The 20,337-nt window shown below is 35.9% G+C and overlaps 2 protein-coding genes across 8 annotated transcripts in view; one reads left to right on the forward strand and one right to left on the reverse strand.

The window, feature by feature from the left end:
- Positions 1-14,094, forward strand: part of PDE6C (phosphodiesterase 6C) — a 53,399-nt gene extending 39,305 nt beyond the window's left edge. The window contains exons 16-22 of the mRNA XM_010974296.3: positions 7,096-7,196; positions 8,871-8,978; positions 9,069-9,132; positions 11,312-11,386; positions 11,502-11,585; positions 11,960-12,116; positions 14,029-14,094. Coding sequence (XP_010972598.1) covers positions 7,096-7,196; positions 8,871-8,978; positions 9,069-9,132; positions 11,312-11,386; positions 11,502-11,585; positions 11,960-12,116; positions 14,029-14,090 — 651 coding nt within the window. The 3' untranslated portion in view covers positions 14,091-14,094. The remainder of the gene's footprint in view (positions 1-7,095; positions 7,197-8,870; positions 8,979-9,068; positions 9,133-11,311; positions 11,387-11,501; positions 11,586-11,959; positions 12,117-14,028) is intronic.
- LOC105084242 (protein FRA10AC1) overlaps positions 12,345-20,337 on the reverse strand; it is a 74,059-nt gene continuing 66,066 nt past the window's right edge. For 6 of the 7 annotated variants that reach the window (XM_064488233.1, XM_064488231.1, XM_064488229.1 and 3 more), the window contains 2 exons: positions 20,023-20,101; positions 17,660-17,839 (listed from right to left, as the gene is read on the reverse strand). In XM_064488233.1, coding sequence (XP_064344303.1) covers positions 17,797-17,839; positions 20,023-20,101 — 122 coding nt within the window. In that variant the 3' untranslated portion in view covers positions 17,660-17,796. Of the gene's footprint in view, positions 12,394-16,853; positions 17,840-20,022; positions 20,102-20,337 lie in introns of those variants that run through there. The other variant, XM_031461411.2, reaches the window with a different exon arrangement.

The raw sequence follows: 20,337 nt of genomic DNA on the forward strand, positions 1-20,337 counted from the left end.
AGAGACTCACAGACATAGCAAACAACTTGTGGTTATCCAAGGGGAAAGAGGATGGGGGAGAGATACATTAGGAGTTTGGGATTAGCAGATACAAACTCCTATATATAAAATAGATAAACAACAAGGTCCTACAGTATAGCATGGGGATCTATATTCAATACCTTGTAATAATCTATGATGAAAAAGAATATATACATGTATGACTGAATCACTATGCTGTACACCACATACTAACACAACAATGTAAATCAACTATACTTCAATTTAAAAAAACTGAAAAAGATGGAAGTGTTGGCTATTGGAAGGTAGGCTGCCATGCACAGAAATGGCAAAGTGGTCCAGGGGAAGGTGGATGGAGCATAGACAGGATCTTCTATATCAACTACAATAGATCCATCTTAACTCTTAAGGCCACAAAATGGTTAAAAGCTGAAAGGTTGTCAAGAAATCTCTCTGAGAAACATTGATGAAGACGAAGCTGATGTGGCTCTATACCTATATTAAAATCTGATAAAGTAGAATTTAAGTTAGATGAACTACCAGAAAACACAAAAGATATAATCTAATTAACAAACTTGAGGTAACTGACACACATATAACAAGACACCAAATAACCACAGAGTATGCAATCTCTTCATGTAGACCCAAAATACTTTTTGGTGCAACTTTTTTTTTATTGAAGTATACTTGATTTACAGTATTGTGTTAGTTTCAGGTATATAGCAAAGTGATTTGGTTGTACATATATATGTATATATATTCTTTTTTTATTCTACTCTATTATAATTTATTGTAAGATACTGAATATAGTTTCTTGTGCTATACAGTAAATCCTTTTTGTTTTTCTATTTTGTATATGGTAGTATACATATGTTAATCTCTTACTCTCAATTTCTCTCTCCCCACTTCCCTTTTGGTGACTGTAGTTTGTTTTCTATGTCTGTGAGTCTGATTTTGGTTTGTAAATAGAATTTGTATCATTTTTATTTTTAGATTCCACATATAAATGATATTTGTCTTTCTCTGTCTGATTGATTTCACTTAGTGTGATAATCTCTAGGTCCATCCATGCTGCAAATGGCATATGTCATTCTTTTTTATGGCCGAATAATATTCCATTGTATATTGTCATCTGTTAATGGACATTTAGGTTGCTTCCATGTCTTGGCTGTTGTAAATAGTGCTGCTGTGAACACTAGAGTGCATGTATCTTTTCAAATTAGAATTTTCATCTTTTCCAAATATATGCCCAGGAGTGGGATTGCTGAATCATATGGTAACTCTATTTTTAGTTTTTAAAGGAAACTCCATATTGTTTTTTTATAGTGGCTGCTCCAATTTACATTCTGACCAACAATGTAGGGAGGTTCCCTTTTCTTCACACCCTCCCTAGCATTTATTATTTGTAGACTTTTTGATAATGGCTATTCTGACCAGTGTGAAGTCTGCCAGATTATTTTTAATTTTACTGTTGTTGCCTTACAATCTCCTCTTTGAGTTCTTGTGTTTTTGAAACTATGGAAACTATGGATTGAAACTACTGGTGTGAATTTTTCACATGTTCCATTGGGTATTTTAAAAAATTGATCAAATGGACTGCATTAAAATTAAGAACTTCTGTTGACCCAAATCTAAAAATTTGATATATTTTCATTTGCCTTTTATGTTCCTTTCTTCTGTTGTTATTTTCTTAGTTTGGGGTGTATGTGTGGGAGTGAATACATTACATTTATATATTCAGTAAACTATTGAAAGAAATTTACATGACTTCTCATTCAGGGTTGTTATGTACGGTGTGCTATGACTATCTATCTAGTACATGTCTTTTCATGAACACGCACATGGTTTTCTGTTCGGTACATACCTGGGAATAGAGTTGCTTGGCCATAGGGTGAGTGTATGTTCAACTTCAGTGGATGCTGACAGTTTTCCAAAACGGTTGTACAAATACATATTCTTAGCAACAGTTCCACTGGCTCTCCATCCTCCCCAGCACTTGGTACTTTCCATCTTTCTCATTTTTTCAGTCATTCTGATGGGGATGCAGTGATATTGCACTGAATTTAATTTGTGTCTAATTAAATTTCATTGATTAACAATAGGAGCTACAGTTTCTTACATTTATTGGCCTTTTGAAATTCTGTGTTGCAGTTGCTTGACTTTGTTCTCAACTTGATTTGTAGGAATTCCTTATCTATTCTGGTTTATATATCTTTTGTCAGAAATACATATTGCAAATATTTTCTCCTCTTCTGAGTTGCCTTTTTACTCTCAATGTTGGATCTGGGTAAACAGAAGTTATTTTTTAATGTAATCATTTGATCAATTTTTGAAAGATTAGCTCTCTTTTCTCATTTTAAAAAACTTTTTTTCAAGGTAATGGAGATATTTTTCTCTAAAAGTGTTACTGTTCTACCTTTCTCATTTAGATCCACAGTCTTTTTACAACTTATCTTCATATATGTTGTGATGCAGAGATCAATTTTTCTGTTCCTGTAGACATCTAGTTGACCCAGCACCATTTATTGAAAAGGCTACCCTTTACCCACTACACTTCAGTGAGACCTTTGTCATAAATCTGATTATAATAGGTGTGACTGCGATTGCACTCTCTTCAGTTCCACTGGTGAGTTTGTTTCTTGTCAATACCTTGCCATCTTAATTACTATAGCTTTATAATAAATTTTAATTTGTTTAAGTATAAATTCTCCACTTTTGTTCTCCCTCAAGATTGCCTTGGCTTTTAACACTGTATTTTCATCTGAATTTTGCCAGTTTACATACACACATGCACAATCTTGTTGGTATTTTGGTTGGAATTGCATTGAGCCTAGATGATTTTGTGTTCTTGTGATCTTTATGCAGCAGTTTCACGCCTGTTTTCTTTTTAAAATCACTCACCCCTTGAAGGAACCAGCTATCTGCTGAAGAATCCTATGAGGGGAGAGCAGGAATGCGCTGAGGACAGCCTCAGCTTCCTGTTTATTGTCTCAAACACTCTCTCCAGTTCTGTTTCTGTCGTCTGGGGAAAACCTCTTTGATTTGGGCTTTCCAGAAGTTGGGGAGGCTCATATTAAGCAAAGCCTGTGAAGCCACTGGCTCTGTTGGGATCTGGCTGTTGTTGCCTGCCTGCTTGCCTTCCCTTCTTTTTTTTTAAATTTTATTTTATTGAGTTATAGTCATTTTACAATGTTGTGTCAATTTGCAGTGTAGAGCACAATTTTTCAGTTACACATGAACAAACATATATTCATTGTTGCATTCTTTTTCACCATGATCTACCACAAGATCTTGTATTTCCCTGTGCTATACAGTATAATCTTGTTTATCTATTCTATATATACCTGTCAGTAGCTACAAATTTCTAACTCCCAGTTTGTCCCTTCCCATCCCCCTCCCCCTGGCAACCAGAAGTTTGTATTCTATGTCTATGAGTCTGTTTCTGTTTTGTATTTATGTTCGTCTTTTTCTTTCTTTCTTTCTTTTTTTTAAGATTCCACATATGAGCAATCTCATATGGTATTTCTCTTTCTGGCTTACTTCACTTACAATGATCTGGCCGTTGCTGCCTGCCTGCTTGCCCTCCCTTCTTGTTACACAGGTTGTTATTCTCTTTGGTACAGACACTAAGGAATAGGAATCAGATGTACGTCAGCATAGCCTTCCCACCAGCTCCTCCTCTGCTGACGCTCTGTATTGTCAAACTGGGTTTTCGAGGTACAGCCTTACTTCTCCGGTGTGCTGTTCCCGCCTTGGACCTCTTGCTCTAATTAAGAGATCACTGCCTTTGCTTACTTAAAAAACATTGCATGCGTTTATCTATGTTTAATCCTCAATTTGTTCCAAAAAGTTTTGAATGGAGCTTCCGAAAAGAATACATTAAAGGACATGAGGGCTAATAAGAAAATAAAAATAAGATGAAGCATGGTGAAGGCCCACATGTGTACAGTGAGAGGTACAAGCATTTATTAGACATGGGCCACAAATTTGGTCAAGAGCTTTCTAGCAACTAATATACAAAACAGAAGCAGGATCTTTTATATGAATCTATATTTGTAACTGAAAAAAAAAACCACTTAGAAGCTCTTTTAAGAAGGGCTGTGAAAGAGGGGAAAGAGAAATAAAAAGAATATAGACTTGAAGGGTTTTTCAGTTAGGAGACTTATACAGTGTTTTTAGATGAAAGTAAAAATGAGAAAATATGGTAAGAGTGAAATTCAGGAAATCGTGCTATCAACAAAGGAAGCAGTACTGAAAAGTTGAATGTACACTCCTTTCTTAACTATACCGATTTATTTTAATTTTTATTGCAGTATACAGTCAGTTTACAATGTTGTATCAATTTCTGGTGTACAGCATGTTTCAGTCATACATGTACATATATTCATTTTCATATATTTTCAGTATGTTACAAGATATTGAATATAGTTCCCTATACTATACAGAAAAAAATTTGCTTTTAATTATATCAATTTTAAAAGTATGTCATTAATCATCCTTTTTTAAAATCCAGTGTTGATTCACTTTGTAAAGTGAAAGACCTTTTTGACGGTCTGCTTTAATGCATTTGCTTTATTATTTTGGATTAAAAAAGGTATGACTTAAATGGAGTACAACAGCATTAATCATTTATTTTTATATCTCTTTATATATAGCTTTTTCTCACACACACATTTAGCAAATAGCAACAGGTATCCAGCTTTACAAATAAAGGCAACATCTATTAGAGTAATTGGCACATTAAAAATGAATATTGATTTACTTGGTTGGTGGTTGGAGATTGCGTGTGTAAATTCTGTAGTCTAGGTCTATCCTAAGGGATTACTCATTTAAATTCAGCAGCCCATTTTGTATGGTACCCCCCATTCTGTTTTTATTTGGCTTCTTTCCTAATGTTTTGGGGTTTTAAAATTACATATACTTAAGGCGTACATGTTTGATATACATATATAGTGAAATGATTACTAGTCGATTAACATCCATCTTCTCACATATTTACCTGTGTGTGTGGTGAGAACACCTGAAACCCACTCTCTTAGCAAATTTTTCAGTATATAATAAGGATTAAAATGACTTCATGTGCTATTAATATTTGTCTGAAAGTTAAAGGCATTTCTATAAAGTGCAAAGATGACTTTTTCTCCTTAGTACAAAGATGACTTTTAAGTTATTACTGGATCTACCAAGAATGTGTGGGAATCACTTAATACACATTACTTTGGGAACATAATAAATATGTCAGTGAACAAATAAAGGAGTGACTCACTGATATAAACATGCCACTGGGTCACCACCAGTCCAAAGAAAGGCCACCATGCACCAAAATCAGGGGCTGGTTAGGTGGGATTAAAATGACCAGTGGCTCACTTACTCTTCCATCTTCCTGGCCAATCCAGACTGGGTTAAAAATAACCTGCATCCAGAAGATTTGGTGCAGAGATTATGCCCAAGAGGCTGTTGTGAGCCATCTCAAGTAAGACACTGATTTTGAGTTAGACAAGCTTTCTTTTTGTTTATTGTAGTTTGGAGTGTTCATTTCTTCTTTCAGTTTAAAAAGACTAACTATAGTTGCTATTATAAATTCATTATTTTAACAAGAAAAATCACAGCTTCCTTCTCTATTCTATCTGCTGTGTAAAATGCCATTTTCTTGTCATGGAAGCTGTTATAAAAGGATGACTTAAGTGAAGGCTTGTATTAAGGATACAGTAATAGCTACTCATCCATTTCTTGCTTTCCAGTATTTGTCTCCTGGAATGGCAGCCATATTTGGTCTCAGGTTTGCAATTCTACTTTAACCTGGGGATAACTTCAAAACTTTATATAACAGCAGTAATGACAGAACAGTAATTAAATTTTGTAGCAACTTAGTTTTGAAATGCATTTCCTAGTCCTCGTCTCATTTGCATCAACATTCCATAAATATTTATTAATCACAGACAGTGCTAGGCAGTTAGCAGGGCAGCTGTTGTTATCTCCATTTGCAAAAACAAATACACACAGATGTTAAGTGAGGTGTCCAGATTACGCAGCTACCAAGTGGAGAAGCAGGGAGCTGAACCTGGGCTCCTTGCTGAGGTCAGTGGAGTGCCCCGCTGCGCTGATTTAAATACCAGCTTTGCTGTGTACTTACTAGCTATTTAACCTTGAGGAATTTACTTAACCTCTGTGCTGCAGTTTGTTGTGAGATTAAGGGTATTCATAAAGTGCTCAGAACAATGCTTGGGAAGTAGTATGCTTTCTGTGAGATTATGTAAGTGTCTGAGATTATTTGATGCTTGGTCCAGTATTTTCTACATTATGTTGCCTCTGTCTCTACGTGGGTTAGTAGACTATTTCCTTCTTTCCTGTGGAATTTTTCTGTACTGCATAACTGTTAACTTCATTTGGCAAAACCACTATACATCTGTCCTTTAGCCTGTATGCCTAAAATGGTCTATTTGGAATATCACACCTTTTAAAACCCACTCCCAGATTTACTCTCATTTTCTAGAACACTAAAAAATGAAGCTGATCTGTGTATGAAGAGATTAGTGGGAAACTCTGAAGAAAGGTATAGTCAAGTCTTTGTAAAATATAATTGCAAGAAATCATTTTAAGAACTTGGAAGAATTTCATTATTTTTTCCTGTGACTGTGTGAGTACTATTGTAATTTGAGCTTCTGAAAGTTTTCCAACAGTTGCTATATTCATTCTGAAATTATGTAGTAGATAATTCAACATGTCTAACAATTAGACAAATATTCTTTAATAAAGCTCAATTAATATGGCAAATTTTAAATCTATTGTTTTGCTTAAATAGTCCTGGAAGAAAACACTTTTATTTGCTCCAAAAACTTATACATTGATTACATGAATATCTGCTATTAGTATCTGTTTTTATAGTTTAAATTACCTTACTCAGAGTACAGTAGAGAGAGGTAACCTAATCCAAGAGAGAAAACTGAAAGCAAAAAAAGGTAAAAAACCCAGTTTTTCTTCTTTCTATAATGGGATAATCTATATTTTATTAAGCATAGTTTGTTTTGGTTGGTTGGTTTATTGAATCAAAGGCAAATTAATGATTATACTTTATTGTGAATTTTCATTTTACAGAGTTTAAACATCTTCCAGAACCTAAATAAACGCCAGTTTGAAACAGTTATTCATTTGTTTGAAGTTGCAATAATAGCAACTGACCTGGCTTTATATTTCAAGTAAGTACAGAACTCTTATACTCTATGTGGTTCTACCTTCCGTAAACGATCCACTGCTTTAAAGTTAAACGGCATTTATTCACATACACAATCCTTCATTTTCCTTTTGGGTTATTAATAAAATACCCTCAAGATGCCTCACAGTGAATTTACTAGACACATCTACACATATTTTAGAAGCTAAGCCCCTAGTATTAGTTATGTGAAGAAATCTGAATTGAAGGATATGCAGCAAGGTTGGTGCATTGCCAGAGGAGCGATGCCACAAAACCTTACGAGGTGCCTCCTTGTCCTGGTGAATTCATCGTAGTCCAGAGTCTGGTATTTACAGCTGCAGACTCAAACATTTGATCCTGCCACAGTCTCAGAGCTGAAACATCTTGGTGATACTGATGCACATTGACAAACTCACAAAGTTTATACACCAGAGTGCCAGCCTGTTTATAGTAATAATTACCAAGGAGACCAGATACTCCAAGCTTCTGCGCATTTTCTTGTCAGTGAACTATAAAGTTGCTTAAAATGCGTAAGAACAAGGTGAATTAGTTATAGGATCTACATGTTTAACAACTTGGGTGGGCAGTATCAAACGGCCTCTGATCCTTCTTAATTAAAAATTATTAAACAGTTCAAACATGAAGACAGGTATTTAGAAATATAAATTGATATCCAAATAGCTATAACCTAGATTCAACAAATGCTAAGATTTTGCCTTAGATCTTTTTTCCCCTAAGTAGAAAAAAAGTGGTGCAATTGAGGCATCCCACCCCCACGCCATCATGAAAGCCCCCCCGCTCCTTCACAGATACCACTATCTTGATGTTGCTGTGTACTCATCCTTTTCGTCCATGCTTTTACGTGGTATTGTTAAGTGTGTTTTAAAACTTCCCATAAATGGTATCATACTGTGCACACCTTTCTGCAGTGTTTTCACACATTGTTTTAAAGATTTAGCTTGGTGGTAAATGGAGATCCAGTTCATTCATTTAAAATGTATATTCAGCTCTGTGAATATACCATGATCTTTGCTTCATGGACATTCAGACTTTCCAATTTTTCATGACTGTCTATACTACCTCATTGTATACCCTTGTCTATTTATGAGTTTCTGTAAAGTACGTATCTAGAAATGGGACTGCTGCAGGCTTGCATATCTTCAATTATATCACATAGAAAACTGCACTCCTGAGTAGGTATGCCAATTTAAACTCCCACCAGTAGCGTACAAGAGTTCCTGTTAACCCATATCTGGACTATTCTCGATCTGGGCATGTTTAAATCTACTTTGTGAATCTGAAGTGAGATGAAATCTTATTGTTCACATTTGTATTTCCTATCTTTTCATATATGTTGGGTTGTAACTTTTGGTTGGTTTTATACATTACAGTGTATCACAGCCTGTGGCATTTATGCTATGATCTTTTCTGTCACGTGTAACTTTTAGTTGTATTCAAACTTATTTTTTTCCCTTTATGGCTTGTGCTTTTTCTGTCTGAAACCCTTTCTACACCAACGTTACACAGGCATTCCCTGTTCTCCTCCCCTGGCCCCTTAGATCCACCAGGTGGACATCTAGTGCCAAGTCGAAATTGAATTCTGAAAAGCATGGATTAAAGACACTTTTTGTCTCTGGTCTTAAATGCTAAAATTGTTGCACAGCTGTATCTTTTTTAGGAAGAGAACCATGTTTCAAAAAATTGTTGATGCCTGTGAAAAAATGGAAACTGAAGAAGAAGCCATCAAATACGTAACCATTGATCCAACCAAAAAGGAGATTATTATGTGAGTCGTCAGAATTTTATTCCTCCTTTGGCAAAAATAACTTGTTTGGTGTTTTTTTTCTATTGTAACAATTTTTGTTTTCTTTCAAAGGGCAATGATGATGACTGCGTGTGACTTGTCAGCTATAACCAAGCCCTGGGAGGTACAAAGTCAGGCGAGTATTTCTCCTTTTCTATCACACCTCAGGCACTGTCTAGGTAGGTCCCATGTGAAAATAAACATGAAGGTATCTGGCAACCTCAGAATTTTATTATAGCCATCAATTACATGACTGTATACGACTACATTTTAAAAGGAATTAATCTTCCATTACCCTGGACTTGTCCTCTGAAACAATCGGTTTATAATTTACAAAGAAGAAAAAAGGAACTCAAGAAGTTAATACAAAAGTACAATGTTCCCTGTTGGGTTTCTGTTAATGAAGAAAAGCAAACAGCTTTCAAGAGCTCACAAATGTCAGTAAAACAATAGGTCATTCGGTGCAGGTCCCAGAACAAGACAAATAGAGGGAGCCTTGGAAAGAAAAAGCTTTCTGAAAAGAACTCCTGTATCATTGGAAGGCTGTGAAAAGTTTATATAAAATTATTCAGAGTGTCTGCATTTTTAATAGAGGGGATAAATGAGCACACGATGAGGATGAATCATTTGTGCCGTCCTCTATCAAGGGTGGTTTTGCTTCTACAATCTTTTCTTCTGTGTGCTCTCAGTTATTAGAAGGCACTGAGTTTATGTTTAAGGGTGTCTTCCAAGGAAGTTCTTCCCCAACCCTGGGGAGTGAGAGCAGGGAGCCATTAGTTTACCACATGATTTACTACTAATGGATGAAAGAAGCTTCTCTTTTTTCCTGTTAATTCGTAGGGAAAATTCTAAGCAGAAGAGAGGCCAGACCTCACTGGGCTCAACTATAAATGTGGATTGTATCGTAAATTGGAACCATCAAGTCCAAACCAAAAATACTTGTGCCCCTCCCTGCTGACATGCCTCTCTTCCTCCTCTGTTCTTCATCTACACAGTCACCCAGGGTCCTCACGCTTGAGGCCATCTCCCCCACTTCACAACTACTCACGTCTGTCGCTCTTGCTGCCGTCTTAGTTCGGACTTTCCCTCTCTCATCAGAACCAGGCGGCACGTCCTAAGTGGTCCTCTCATCACTCACCCCCCAACCTTCCTCTGAGCTGCTGCTGGGACTGCTTATAATAGATTTGTTTGGCCACTGCATTGCGTAAAAGCCTTCTAAACTCCCCACTGACGGAGGTTTTCAACTTTTTTTAAAGAAAGAAGCAGTCTATTTTCCCCCCACAAAAAGTTGCATAAAATCACTTCTGTATAAAAGAAAAAAGCAGTTGCTTTAGTTTAAATCTCTCTTGGCACCACCTTTTTGTGCCACTAGTGCACCCTGGAGGGAGCCTAGGGCTCAAGGAATAGAACCACTGGTCCAGAGAATCAAGTCAAACTTCTCAGCAAAGCTCACATGGCCTGTCACTATCTGCCTTAACTCACACTTCCCAGCTTCTCTCCACTCCCATGTCACTGCCTCACACTCTAAGCTCATAAGCTCTGGATTTTCCATTTTATCTCTGCAGTCTTCCCCTCCTCTTTCCTGGCAAACTACTATTCATCCTTGATGCTACAGCATAAGTGCAGCCTCCTTTAAGACATTTGTCTTCACTCCCTTCCCTCTGATCCACAGCAGTTCATGCTATTACTGTCGTAGCACTTACTACATTGTTTACATGACTGTCTTCACCAGACTGTGAGCATCTCCAAGAAAAAGGTCACATTTTACTCCTCTTGGCAAGCCTGGCATCAGGCAGCTAGCCAGGTTAGTTCAATAACCTTGACAGATACTTTTTAAAAAAACTATATAAATTAACTCAAATATCCTCACACCATAATCAGGATCAGGTAAGTTTGCGTTCTAATCTGTATGTGTGTGCATGCACGTGTGTGCACAAATGCTCAGGCAGATACACACTAGACGCTAAGAGGTAAGCAGGGCAAGAGGAGGACTTGGGAAGTCTGAGCTGAAGCATAAGGCAGTGGACTGAGACATGCTCCCATCTCTCCTTTTCACTGTTGAGAGGTAGTGGCGACAGCAAACAGGAGACAGGCACTCCCAGAATGAGTCTACCACACTGAAGTAGGAAGAGAAATCCCCCTTCCCATTTCAACATAATCTGTAAGTGACATCTTTTTAAAACCAAAGAGCATATGGTATGACAACACCTCAGGCATTAATTATAAACTCCATCCTTAAATGTCACTCATACTAATAAAATGCAAATTCCCTACTAAAAACTCACCCTCATGAACCCCGTCTTTCTTATCTGCAGGTAGCACTTCTGGTTGCAAATGAATTTTGGGAACAAGGAGATCTGGAGAGAACAGTGCTGCAGCAACAACCTATCGTAAAGACCCTGACATAAAAATATGCTACTTATTAAGAATTACCAATACAAATCAGTCTATTTTGTTCATTCAATCTTAGAAAACTATCTTTAAAGAATTTATTTCTCTTTCTAGCCTATGATGGACAGAAACAAAAAAGATGAACTACCTAAACTTCAAGTTGGATTCATTGATTTTGTCTGTACTTTTGTATATAAGGTAAGTACACAAACTGATAATTTAAGTGAAACATATAATCTTCTGGATGGGAATTTTTCTTTCAAACTGTAACCAAAATCAAAGTCACCCACAAGGAAAACCATTAGTGGTGTCCTTGCTTCTGCAAAGAAGTGTGAGGTATTACCCTAATCTCATTCAGGGGCGGAATGAAAGGTGAGAGAACTTGGACATGAGCAAATCAAATAGACTTACTTAGGTGGGCAGGAAAGATGGCAGCACCTATCCCATTTCCAAGGCGGAGTTAATCTCATCCTAGCAGCTCTGAGTGCCGTAACACTTCCTTCTCTGCATATGAAAAGTACTGAAAATCAATGATATGATTTAAGTAGTTTCTGACTTAAAATTCTCTCTAGGAGTTCTCACGGTTTCACAAAGAAATCACACCTATGCTGAATGGTCTTCAGAATAACAGAGTGGAATGGAAAACCTTAGCTGATGAGTATGACGAAAAGATGAAGGTACTTGAAGAAGAGACGAAAAAGCAGGAAGAAGGAAATATGACTGAAAAAGGTTAGATGGACTCTGTTCTGGCTTCTTGTAAAGTACCCAAAGTCAAGCAGAGCTTAATCTCCCATGACAAAAGCATAAAAAATCAATGCAAACGGGAAATATACTTTACTGTACACACACTGGTAATTACAGGTTGATTAGTGCTTTTCAGGTCCCCCCTCCCCCTAAACAAGATCTTACTTATAATTCCAGATGCAACTGATTGGCCCAGTTGAAGTAGGGGTTAGGTTTCCTCATTCGCTCTAGAAGGTGATTCCTGAGGTACCACTGCAGGATACTGAGTTTTTAGAAATAGTATGAAAACCATAGAATCAGTGGGATCAGGGTAGGTGAGAAAACAATTTTAATCGCGACACAATGCATTAGCTGTGAGACTTTGGCAACTTGCTTAACCTCTCTGAGCTTAATGTTCCTCTCCATACAATAAGAAGGTTTTACAGATCTCCAGTCTCACTTTCAGACCTAAGGAAGCCCTCCATGTAAAGCTGGCCAGCTGAGTGGGGCAACTTAACAGGTACTCCAGGACTTTGCCTTTGCCTCAGATGTCTCTACACAGCGCTGTTTTTCCTGATGAAACTTCTAAAGTCAGTCTGCTAGGTTTAACATAATCTTTAGAAAGCCTCTGCTAAGATGCTTAGGATCACATATTAGTTCATCAAATGACTCAGATGTCATCTAGAAAGTGGAATGCTAATATGACTTCGAGAGAGCTCAGCACTCAAAAGGTTTTGTAAGAAATTGTTTAACAAACCGGTTGTCTCTCTCTGAAAAGGCCTTGTAAATAACTGGTTCTATTGTGTTTGGAGGTATTTTAAAGAATTCAGGAGAAAGCATTTTGCTTAAAGGGTTAAGGATATCCTAAAACAGGGTGAATGAAAATGGGACTTCTGGCTCCTTGACACCCATCCACTTACATATTTTGGGGTGTGTATTCTGTACAAGGCCTTGTGCTATTACGCAGGCCCTCGGGAAAGATGGGGCCCTTATCTCAAAAAGCTTACCATCTGGTGGAGCTAGACATTAAACCAACAAATGAACCATTGGTTTTCTATGACTATCAGAGGAAGCATGAGGCATGAACCTGGGCATCAGGGAAGGCTTTCCTGAAGGGGCTTCGCTTAACTCTGAGGACAGTAAGCTTTGCCTAAGCAAAGAAAGGAGGAGTTGGAAAGGGAGAGAACAGAATATACACAAAGGCCTTGAAGTGGACAGAAGCTTGGCGCAACTGAAGAACTTAAAAACTGGTGAAGCTGGAGTCTAGTGAGTAAGGAGAGCAAGGTACCAATGACACTGGTGATGCAGGCGGCTCTGCCAGGTGTGCTGTCTTGAAGGCCCCTAGAGAGCACTGGGGAGTCATTCAAGAGATTTAAACAGAAAATAAGATCTGATTTGCACTTCAAAAAGGTAACAAAATGCTCATTTTTTACTGAGCAAGTGAAAAGCCAAGGTATTTCTCAGTAATTAAATTTAATCTTTATCTCAATTTTATGGTAAACAGGATATCAAGCACTTTAGTATTCAGTGTATTGGATATGGGTCTGCTATATTTTATTTGCATAAAAAATTACTTCTGAATTTTTTTCTTGCTACAGTGAGGACTCTCTGAACTAAGAACATTATTTTATCTCCAGGCAACAAGCTTTGTGCTTGGCACAAAGCAACAACTCAGATTCCTGGATTCCATAGTTCAGTGGTTCTCTTGAGAAACTGAGATGTTAACTGGCTAATCATTTATTAGATTTTATTTTTTAAATGGACCAATTCAAGTTTTTAAATGGTCAAACCTTTAGTACTTGTTATAGGTTAAAACTATTAATTAGGCTATAAAGTTACACTAATGTCATGAGTGTATTAAACCAAAAACACTATATCCACTGGCTCCCAATAATACTGCTTTTTTCCTTTTTACTAGCTGCAGAAGATACAGGAGGTGGTGGTGATGACAAAAAATCCAAAACATGTCTAATGTTGTAATACAATCCAACTGGTCCCAATTTCAAATATTACCAAGTCTGAAGAAAAAAACATTTAAAAGAACTTCAGCAAATTTCATTCAGCAAACCATCAAGCAACAGAGTAAGAGACTCTTCAGAAAAGTTACCCTTGTGACTATCATGAGAAAATATATTGCTAGCCTGAAAGCCCTGAGGGTAAAATAAAGTTCAACAAAAGTGCAAAATAAGACAAAAGTAAGTGCATTTTTGGTGTCAATTTGTTTTAAATTAAAAACAATATAGTCCTGAAACTAGTCACCAATTTTTTTTTTTTTAAAGTTCTCAGTAACTGTAGTCATTGATTAGGGCTACTATAACAAAACACCCCAAACTGAGTGAATTCAACATTTTCTCACGGTTCTGGAGACCGGTAGTCCAAGATGAAGGTCTTGGCAGGGCTGGTTACCTATGAGGCCTTTCTCCTTGGCCGGTCAATGGCCATCTTCTCCCTGTGTCTGTCTTCACACGGCCTTGGGTCTTCCCTCCTGTGTGTCTGTGTCCTAATCTCTTCTTACAAGGACACCAGTCCTACTGGATTAGGACCCACTCACATGACCTCATTCTAGCTTAATTACCTCTTTCAATGCCCTATCTCCAAATACAGCCACTTTCTGAGGTACTGGGGTCAGGATTTCAACATACAAATTTTAGATGGGACACAATTCAACCCATAACATTAATAATCATGATTCACACCTCATATCCCTTCCTGAACTAAAAATCTCTCTTCAACATGTCTTAATGTAAGAGTAAATACAGTACAGAATGATGTATAATGTAAGCAAATACTATATAAGAAACAATGGAAAAGGATGTTAAATGTTTTTCCATCTGAAATGCTTATCATCTCTTTCCTCTACTTTTTACCCTTGATAATGAAACAGTGAAGACCACACCAACTTTTGCAGCTTAACACTGTCACCATCCTAGGCCAATACTTCCCCCCAAGTCTGAAATCAATTTTATGTGTAACTAAGGATATATTCTTACATTCAGAACTATTATTCTCATTGAAAGAATTATCAGTTTATAAGACAGTACCTGGATAATCCTAATGCAAGTTAACTCAGCTAATAAATATTCTGCAATATTAAGAAGCATGTGATTTGAGTATGTGACAACTTTACTATCAAAAGCAGTTTAGGACTTCAACAGAGATTACTTTAAAAAAAAGATTACTAGAACTATCCACCAAGCATTCTAAACACTGACTTGTCAAGAGAAACTAAAGATGATCAACTACTTCTACTTACACAGTACATATTCGAACATCAGAGAAACTTAAAATTTCTTTCTTTACTTATCTATATGACAGACCAAATTAGAAAAACAGACCAAATGTTAATACCATAGATTTTTGTATAAAATATATCTAAATTTTAATAGACTGACAATCTATGCACCCCAGATGTTTTGTTATACGGAAGATAGTGTTCAATTTTAAGCAGCTGATAAATAAATCACCATTTGCTATATTTTTACAAGTAAGTTAGGTACTTAGAATCATGAGATTGGTCCTCTCACATTAGAATGTAAAGGCCATGAGAGGAAAGATTTGTCTATTTTTGTCATGTTTTGTTCACAGTTCCATGCTCACACTTAGGGTAGGGCCTGGCACAAGGCAGGCACTCAGTAAACATGAATGAATAATATTTTTAATAAATGTCATAACAAACAGGCATAAATGAGGAGTGCCTGAAAGTAAAATATTTTTAGGGAGGAAAAAACTCAATATACACACCCAAATGAATGTTGTCTATGTAAGTCATCACTTGGGTGATACATGTACATCATATTTCCATTGCTTAAAATAGTTCTGAAACTCCGCTTCTAGGATTATTTTAGAAACTGTATGAAGAAACTTTGTTCCTTTAGCCTTATGTAATTCCAGACCCCAAAATACCAGCTCAAACAACTTCCCCTTCTTATTCATTAGAAAATGAACTGAGGGGTAGAGATGGGCCAGCACTGAAGGTCTGCAAAAGTAGGAACTCTGCTTAAGAGCAAGTATAAGAAAGCATGACTTCATATCCCAAACCAGAGATAGGTCTGTTGGAGAGCTAATCTTTAAAGTCATCATCTTGAAGCCTTAAAGACTCCATTAAAATGACTCCCATTACCTGCCACTGTGTAAGAATGGATTAAATGTTATTAGATAAAATGATCTAAATTTATAAATGAACTTGAAGTCCATAAACCATACCTGCAATACCAAATATATGGATCTATTTTAAAAGGATCCTTAAATATTCTTCCTAGCCATTGCTTAATTTTGCAGGAATTTTCTGATGACCACTAAACTGTAAATATATTTTTATCATAAAAATGTTTTAGCAACATATATTTTATTACTAGTATCAGTTTTGCTGTTGGACATTTCAACATTTTTTCCTTAGAAATCAAGATTCTTTTTTATCCACTAAAAGTAGTGAGCCGAAAAAAACAACAAGCATTGTTTACTTATTTGTTGGTTAATAAACCAACACTGATTTACTGTTTTCTGACAGTTCAGAAATGATTACGTAACTATTTCCTAGACAGTGCCCCACACGTAATAGAAGCCTGATAAATATTTGTTTAATTAATGAATAACTGTTTAATAAAAGGAAAATCTGATACTATTTTAAAACATGAGATTATAGTTACCTATTTTGCAATTTTACATCAATCAAGTTAAAAATGTCATTTAAAATAGCATATCTTTAACAAAACAATTGGAATCTACAGGTCCTCTCTTACTCACCAAATCATGTATCTTCTCCTGTAGCCATCTCTTTGCTCTTTATAAAAATGGGTCTGACCTTTCAAAAAAAATCAATGAATCCTTTTGAAAATTTGATGAAAACTACAGACCTTTTCCCTCAAAACACAAATAATCACAGAAGTTTACACACAGATTCTAGGAGTGTTTAGATTTCCTGACGCACGTCAATTGACTCTTGGAGGGGGTTACAGATCCCAATTAAGACATTACATTTTATAATGTATTTCTGCATATAAGTGTATCCACATCTGTATGCTTGAATCTGAGAAACTATGCAAACAGTATTGTTCAGTTACATTACGTTATTGCATGAACTTTTGTGAACATGTCTGCTGTTTTAGACTATTGGGATCTCATTCGGCCTCCTGTAGTATTAATTTACTTTATAAGTTACCCATACACTGGGGAATCAAATTATAACAAACTCCCTTAAGTGGCAGAGGCGAGAAGGAAGCAAGAGAAGTGTAAGGGAAAAAAAGGCAGCTAAATAGGTACTCAAAAGAGGGCTGCTAGTGTATCAAAGGAAAGGAAAGAAGCTGAAGACATACTTAACCTACTTTATAATTTTGTGAGACCACAATAATCCTAATAATTTAAACTGAGGCAAGGGAAGATAAACATGAATCAGCAGGGGAAAAAAAAAACCCGTAAAAAATATAGGGACAGTCGATCTCTGTATAGTGTACTAGCACCACCCACTAGGAGCAGATGGAACAGTCATAGATAAGCAATTGAAAACAGATAAGGGACAGGGAAAGTGTCTCCAACAGAACTGGAAACTTCCAAACCATCTGACATCCTGAGTGTAGCTGGATTTTTATTTCCAAAGAGAAACCACTCAAGTTGCAACTTGTAGATAAAACTTTTGTGAAAAGTTCAAAGTATACTTTCACATTAAAGAATGTAGGCATCTCTCTTTATCTCACAGAAATAAATCTTGAAAATATTCATCAAATTCTTCTTCCCTATTTAAAAGAAAAATTGTACATATTGATTAAAATCAACAGAGAAAAAAATTAGATGAGATTAATAAAATTAATAAAAATAAAAGTTTAATCTAACATATTTGCTGATTCTTTTATATCTCAGTATATCTCATGATTCAGCTAATAATTCTCGGCTTCTAAAATAATCATAACTATACCCAGACTGATTAAATTTAAAATGTTGTATATGTTAGTATGAGAGCTCTCCCTAAACATTTTTTACCTAAGATTTTACTTTAAAGTACTTTGTGAAATGTCATTGCTTCTCTTTACTTTTTGGTTGACTTTATAACTTACTCTGTTCATCCTCATTTCAAATTATAGTCTGATCAAAAAGTGAATGGAAAAGAAACTAAGGAAAAATATAACTTACTCCTTAGGAACAGGGAAAATTTGCTTTTATTACTCTGAGAATAATATGTATTTGCAGCAGTAAAGATTATACCTAAAACAAAGAACACAACTCTGAAAGGAGATATTAAATTAAATTATAATGTGTTAAAATAATATGAAAATTGTAAAGTACTAAATAGATACTAGTGCTAGGAGCCAGAGTGATACAGTGGAAATAGCACAGGTTTTCAAGTCAGACAGTGTTTAAGTCCTAGCTCTGTCAGTTATTAGCTGGGTGAGCAAGTTATTTAACTTCTCTGTGCTCAGTTTCCTCATCTATAAAATGAAGAACATTACATTTACTCACAGAGCTGTTGTAAGGACTGAATGTATATGCAGTTGCTTTTCTGACTCTGGAAATCAAGTTGGACAAATTCTGTCTACCAGTCTCTTTAGAAAATGTTCTTTTAGATCAGAGATTCACAATGGGACCCCATCATTTGGTTTTAAATAACTGTGAATGCATAAAGCTATCACACCCCGTTCAAATTTTTAAAAAATTAAAGAATTAGATAAAGTTGATTTAAAAATTATCTGCAGTTTGGTATTCTCCATGCTACTGTCCCTTTTCCCTAACATGATAGCAAAATGCAGTAGAATTGTTAAATTATAGTAAGAACTTAAATATATGAAATTAGCTGAATCTCTGTGTAGACTTAGATGTTAGTAACTGATGTGAAGTTTTTATAAAGTCACAAACGGTTCTGGATTATGAAACCCCTCTTAGGATTTACTCATGTATCTTTACTATCAAAAAAAGGTGACTCTAAGACCTACTCTGTCATTTTCAGCTATGTAGCTCTTAAAGGGCAAGTTATATGGTTGGAAGTTCAGTCAATAGTTTGACTAGGGTAGCAATGACTTTTTTATAATCTGATCTATAGTGACCACTCAATATGGGAATTCTTTATTTGGCTGAAAAAAAAAAAAAAGGTTAAGGTCACTGAAAAAAAGTAATCTTGTTCAAGAAAAACACTTTCCAATACACCTGAATTCTATTACACTGAGAACATATCATATAATTAGCAAGATGTTTTATAATTGTTTTAAATTAGGGAATTATAATTGATTCAACAGGTTTCTTATTATGAACCAATACACCTAGAGACTAACAAAATGGGACTAAAATTTATTGAGCACTTACTATCGGTAGGTATTGTATCAGGTGCTCTATATTCTTTATTCTATTAAATCTTCACAATAAACTCTCTGTAGTAGGTATTATTTTGTCCTCTTTTAACAGATAAAGTTCAAGTGGTGAACATATATGCAGTATATAACAAAAGCTGGTAATATTCCCGGTTAAATCCAGACAGCTCTTCCAATCAGTAGCAGAGAATAGTGCATGCAATGAGTTATCTGTCTCTGGGGGCTAAGGTGGCTGTTGGCAAGAAAACTTTTACACTTGTATGTATCTTCAAGGGGCTCCCCTGTACAGGTTTACGATAATCATAATATCATGAACAGGCTGCTCTGGAAGCTAGTAAACAGCAACTGTCTAAAAGAATCTAAGCAGAGACTAGGGGGTCATCTGTTAAGGTGAACTGAGGAAAATTTATTCATCAAAAGGGAGCTGGACATGCTGGTCATTTATGGCCACAAACAATGGATGGGAATAAAATCTGATCTTACTAGGCTAGGTGGTCCTTGGCATTAAATAAACATCCATGATGTTAAGTTCTTCATTAACTGTTATTAAGAATGGCTATGGTCACAGCTTCCCAAACTGATGTAAAAGGTATGCATTATCTATTAATATTAGGACTTACTGTGATTTTTCATCTGTTTCTGGTAGTGGGCCCTTCCAAAGTTCAGATTCTGAAGTACTTTCCTCCTCATCAGAGTTTCCTGTTCATTCAAAAGAGATTTTTTTAAATGTGCATATTACATTTAAAACACATTTTGAACTAACCACCAAGGCAATTAAGTTAATGTCAGATTTAACTGCAGTTTAGCTTCAACTTTTATGGCTCTCTGAAAATTTAATTCACTTTTCCAGATCAATATATTCTTTTTAAAAGTAAATAAGCTGAGATATACCAAAGAGCCTCAGCAAAAATACCAAGGATTTAAAGTCTCATGGG

The sequence above is a fragment of the Camelus dromedarius genome, chromosome 8 (genome assembly GCF_036321535.1).
Source record: "Camelus dromedarius isolate mCamDro1 chromosome 8, mCamDro1.pat, whole genome shotgun sequence".
Lineage (NCBI taxonomy): Eukaryota > Metazoa > Chordata > Mammalia > Artiodactyla > Camelidae > Camelus > Camelus dromedarius.